The sequence below is a fragment of the Sinocyclocheilus anshuiensis genome, unplaced genomic scaffold (assembly GCF_001515605.1).
Source record: "Sinocyclocheilus anshuiensis isolate Anshui unplaced genomic scaffold, SAMN03320099.WGS_v1.1 scaffold1335, whole genome shotgun sequence".
Lineage (NCBI taxonomy): Eukaryota > Metazoa > Chordata > Actinopteri > Cypriniformes > Cyprinidae > Sinocyclocheilus > Sinocyclocheilus anshuiensis.
In genome coordinates this window covers 38,022-44,021 of record NW_015540921.1, presented here as the reverse complement: position 1 = coordinate 44,021, position 6,000 = coordinate 38,022, and the positions used below count along the sequence as shown (strand labels likewise).

Genomic DNA, 6,000 nt, shown 5'->3' with positions numbered 1-6,000 from the left:
ATACTACCGTAAAATTAATGTCCAATACATGTAATGTCCAATACAGTTTTTCACCGTATATAGTTGGGGAATTTACCATTAACCATTTAACAGGTTTTTACTGTAGCATTTTTACAGTCTTTTACCGTTAAATTCATGGTCATTTTTTACAGTGCTGCTAAGAACGTCTCTCACTCATGGTAAAATCACTGTAAAGTGCTTTAATGTTAATGTCTGTGTTTGTTTAACCTGCAGGAGCTGCTGCCTCATCCACGGCCTCCTCCGCTGGATCTTCAGGTGCTGGTTCTTCAGCTGGTTCTTCAGCGTCTGCAGCTGCAACAGAGATCTCACAATCAGACAGGTGACACCATCCCACAGATTTGTTCCTGTCAGCATCAGGAGCATCAGCGGCTGTCAGATCCTGACTCTCGTTTGTGCCTGAAGCGTAACTCAAGCTCTCCTCAAGCGCACAGGTGACCATAAATCACACTCACAGTCTCCATCGCCTCGCTGCAGTAAATCTCCCGCGGCGGTGTTTTCAGCATATATAAGATCTATATGTTACATGTCGCGACAGTTCTGCATTTCTACCGTAACATCAAACATCCAGTGAGGGAGTTTATCAAGAACAGACCTGTTCCAGACCCTCATATCGGCTTTACAAGAGCTGTTCATTACCAGGATTGAATGACTCTGCCTTAACATGACAATACATACAAGAAGTCAAGACGAAATTTAAGCGTTTATTCACTGATAATCTTCCTCTCAAATCACAAATGCAGGGTTGTTTCCCATCATGCGATCTCAGATGACATCACAGCTAAAAGGAAACGTTTTTTAAACGTTATATCAATGTTAGGACAAAACGTTCTCAAAGTAATGTTTATGGAACTTTACGAATATTTGATAACGTTGAGAAATTCTCAAAACGTCCTTATGATGTTATTTGTACTTGATGAACATCTAGGAAATGTTTTTGTAACCTTTAAATAGCGTTACAATCACGACAAGAAAACTGGAGATTTTAACATTCTTAGAATATTCAAATTACGTTATACATTTCTCTGGGGTGAAAATAAAATTAGCACAACGTTTTTGTAACCTTTAAATAACATTATAGTCACAACAAAAAACTGGACATTAAATGTTAAGTAAAAAATAAAATTAAAATTAATGCAATGTTTAGGAAACATTTAATCATTTTTAGAATTTTACAAATAAACGTTCAAATAACACTCGATTTTTTGTTTTGTGAAATTAAAGTTAGCAGATCGTTTTAAGAAGCATTTTTGTAGCCTTTAAATAATGTTATAATCATAACAAAAAAGTGAACATTTTAACGTTTATAAAATAACAAAAATAAATGTTCAAATAATGTTAAATGTTAAGTAAAAAATAAAATTATACAACGTTTAGATGATGTGGTCGTTTTTAGAATTTTAAAAATAAGCATTCAAATAATGTTACATTTTGAGTAAAATTTAAATCAGTACAACGTTTAAGAAGCGTTTTTGTAACCTTTAAATAACGTTCTAATCACCGCAACAAGGAAACTAGACTAGACTAGATTTCAATATTTTAGAAGCATTTTTTTTTTTTTTTTTTACTTTTAGTTTTTATTCGAGTTTTTACTTTTAGTTTTATTTATTTTAGTTTTCCAGTTAGTAACTTTAGTTTTTCAACTGAAACTTATTTCAGTTAGTTGCCAAGACAAAATTTTGGATTTTCATTTAGTTTAAGTTTTACATCTAATATTTGATTTCAGCTTCATTTCAACTAAAAATGATTTTTAATAGTGTTCGTTTTAGTTAACCTGGATAAAAACAGCACTTACTCACAGCAAAATCACTGTAAAAACTATAGAATAGTTTAAAACATTGGTCATTTACTCATGTTGTTTTCTGTACTTTCATGATCCAAACAAGCACTATATTCCAAGTCTAATGAAGTTGTATGATGCTTCATGTGAAGAACTGATTAAATTTAAGTTGCTATTCTATCTTCCTCTCAAATCCCAAATGCAGGTTAACAGTGTTTCCCTTCATATTATCTCAGATGGCATGTAATGTATGCTTTTTTAGCTTTTTTATCCACTTTCGCTGTGTGCAAAGACAGAAGCTTCATGCATGCATCTCATTTTTTGTTTCAGGGAAGAAAATCAATCATATGGGTTTGGAAAGACATGAGGGAGAGTAAAAAATTGATGGCAAAATTTGATAGGTGAACTATTCCTTTAAACTTGGAGGAAATATATCTGATATCTAAATATCTCAGTGAATATAACTAAAATGCAGGTGTTTAATGGAGTCGTGTTGATCTGCGGTCTGTTACAGGTCTGACGGCCAACTCTCTCCAATGTGTTTCAGAGTCTAACAGACTCATTACTCATCACTGCAATAGAAAGGAATGGCAATGGAAGGCACAGACACTTGTTACTAAATCCTACAAAAAACTCTGAATCGGTGCCTTTAAAAGCCAGTTTTGACAAAAAGTTCACTTTCATGCTCTGAACAAAGATGAAGTTGAGAACATTGCATTCCTAAAGCTCAGACTCACAAAACCTGCTCAATGCTTTACATTCGTAGAACGCCAAAAATCACTGCCAACGGTTAGAAATGGTGGGGAATCATAATGATATGGGCACACGTCTTAAAAACCTCATTCGGTCCTACGATGCAATTGCTATGGAACATTTTGAAGTCTCTTCTGCTCAGCAAGGCTGCATTTATTTGATCGAAAATACAGTAAAAATGTGAAATATTATTCTAATGTAAAACAGCTGTTTTCTATGAGAATCTCTGTTAAGCTGTAATGTATTTCTGTGATGCGCAGCTGTATTTTCAGCATCATTTCTCCAGTCTTCAGTGTCACATGATCCTTCAGAAATCATTCTAATATGAAACATTTCTGATTATTATCAATGTTGAAAAGAGTTGTGCCGCCCAATATTTTTTTGTGGAAACTGTCATACATTTTATTTTTCAGGATTCACAGATGAATAGAAAATCTTTCTTATTCCAAAGTTATGAATGGTAGTGCATCACAGTTTCCAAAAAAATAAATAAAAATAAATAAGCAGCAAAAGCATTTAATTTAAAAATCTAAATGATTGCAAAATTTTGACCTGTGTTGTTGTTTTAATATAATTTTTCTATTACTGTTTAATCTCATGTTGTGTGCTGTGAGATAAGAGGACATCTCTTTCTCAAGGACTGTGTTGTGACGCAGTAATTTTCCGTTGCTTTGGGATAAAAACACCTGTTGAATTTATGCTGGTGGAGAAATGCACAACTAATATTATTCAGTGATCTCATTTTCATCCTCACTTTCTCCTCCGCCTCCGTCTGCCTGACAGCTGATAGAAGAGTCAGTTAATGACTAGTTTGGACGCCAGACAACACGCAGTTTGTAGGTTTTGGCTTTCAGAATAATTTCTGTGTTAAACAGATAAATGAATATCTTCTGACGGGATCTGGTAAACAGACTGGATCCAACATCACCGGCGATGGCAGCAGGAACAAGACTTTTCCCTATTTCATGTATGATCTACTGTACAAACTCAAGAAGAGTTTCATGATCACAAACACTCTTAAAAATACAATTTTTGGTTCCCCAAAGAACCTTTCAGTGAACAGTTCCAAAAAAGAACCATTATTTCTTAATATGAAGAACATTTTAATAATCTAAAGAGCTTTTTTCTACTATAAAGTGCCTTTTATGCAGAGGAAAGAATGGAACCATCAATGCCAATAAACAAGCTTTATTTTTAAGAGTTTATATTTCTGAGAGATTCTGAAGGTTCTCTTGCACTAAAAAAAAAAAAAGGGGAATTACTACCACAACTTCAATAAATGCATCGTTTTATAAAACTTATGCTTTAAAGGGGTGGTTGACTGGTTTTTTTTCTAGGCTTTATTGTGTTTATGGGGTGCAGTCTAACATGTGTTAATTCTTCGTTTGTTAGAAAACGCATTATTTTTCACATAATTTACCTTTATTCCACACCACTCTGTCCCTTCTCCTCTGAACGCGCTGATCATTTCCTGCTTTTATGAAGCCCCGCCCTCAGAAATACACGATGGGCTCTGATTGGTTAGCTGGCCCAGTGTGTTGTGATTGGCTAAACCTTCTCTAGTGTGCGTCTAAACGTCCCGCCCTCTCCTCAGCGGTGCTCCGGTTGTATTGTAAACAGCGGCGTCGTTAATATCGCTTATCAGTTTGAGCTCGATTGAGACACAGAGGACATTATTGAAGAGGATCGTGCAGAACCTGTCCAAGCACGGCTTTTAATGGTAGGCCTATGTTTTTTGTTGTTGTCTCATACTTTTAGATACGCTGTTATTTGTAAATGCTACTGCTTCTGTTAGCTTTTAACATACGGTTTTATTCTGATTAAAGCTTTAATACAGTTCGGCAACCGCACGCGTGTCCATGTATAACGCTTCTCATAGCTATAGTATGTGAAAATAAGTGTATTCACTGAGCTGATGATCTGAACGAGAGAGAGAGAGAGAGAGATGCAGAGCATGTGCAGAGCAGGGCGAGGCCAGGAACAGTATGAGAACGCTGCTTTAGAACATTTTGAAACTTGTGAATCCATTAGAATCGTTAGAAGACAGAATCGTGATTCATATATGAATAGATTTTTACATGTAGTTTTCTCTTCCTCTTCTCTAAAGCAGCGCAGCAAGGCCCCGCCCCTTTGCTGCGTGTTCCCGGAGGGGGGGTTTATGTAAAATGCTGGGTTTGTGATGTCACGAACCCGGGAAGTAACTCGTTGTAGTCCCTACCAGCCGTTTTTGTAGGCATTAAACTGCCAGAATTTTAAAAGACCGTATCTCCGTTTGCATTGAACTTTCAGCTTCGTAACTTTGCAGATATTGTTTATGCTCAAACAGCAACATTACACACTAACTAACGTTAAAAAAGTGAAATCGCAATCAACCACCCCTTTAATAAAATGCATTTAAGTTGCAAACACCATTTTGATGAGTTCTATTGACATAATGTTGATCATTCCATCAACTTAATGTTGTGCAATTTAAAGTGATATTTAAACTGAAATTTCTTGCATTTATTGATTTTTATTTTATTTTATTTATTTATTTTTTAGTAGTAGTACAAAAAAAGTAGTAGTTGTAACTTAATGAACTTGTCTTGATAACTTTGAAAACCGTGCAGTGGATTTTAAGTTCCCAACATGCTTTGCATAGGGCTGGATAACGAGAGTAAATTTTGAAATTAAGTGTTATTTGATGTGTTTTTAGTGAAGGGAAAGAGCTGTTAGAGCTGCTGTTATTTGACATTTAATAGTTTCGGTTCTGTGGTTTAGATCACATTTACCATGTGAGCAATGACTGCACTAATTCCAGTGATAAATAATATCTCACTTGTTTATTAAATTTACATGCAACATAAGTTACCGTTAACGTGCTATGCTGTTCATTTGATCTAAATAATAGATCAGGTTAATTATGTTTTTCTACTTAAAAATGTGTGCAAATGCTAAAAATGATGTTCCTCTAACTGCATTTCAATGGGACTTATTTTATAAGTTGTGGAAACATTTTTTCATTTTTCAAATTTAAAGATTACAAAAACGTTTCTTACAACATTAACTACTAACTTTATTTTCGCCCCAAAAATGTCATTTGAATGTTTATATTTAATGTTCTAAGAACGTTCAAATGTCCAGTTTTCTTTAGAAAGCTCTAAAACGTTTCTTACAACGTTGCAACTTTTTCACCCAAAATAAAATGTTCCTTGAACCTTTATTATTAATATTCTAAGAACGTTTTCTCTCAACATCATGAGAACGTTCGTCAAGTACAAATAACATCATATGAGAATGCATGTCAAATATTAATACAATTATAAGAACGTTCCATAAACGTTACATTAAGAATGTTTCGTCCTAACCTTAATACAACTTCAGTGAAAGTTGCGAGAATAGCTTTTCATGATTCTACTCATACAGAAAGAGATCTACACAGCAGCGCTTTGCATAAATCCTATAAACAA

General features: G+C 34.5%; 1 protein-coding gene across 6 annotated transcripts in view; it reads right to left on the bottom strand.

The window, feature by feature from the left end:
- Positions 1 to 6,000, bottom strand: part of LOC107689332 (translation initiation factor IF-2-like) — a 35,847-nt gene that overhangs the window by 26,556 nt on the left and 3,291 nt on the right. For all 6 annotated transcript variants that reach the window (XM_016487283.1, XM_016487281.1, XM_016487285.1 and 3 more), the window contains exon 4: positions 229 to 312. In XM_016487283.1, coding sequence (XP_016342769.1) covers positions 229 to 312 — 84 coding nt within the window. The remainder of the gene's footprint in view (positions 1 to 228; positions 313 to 6,000) is intronic.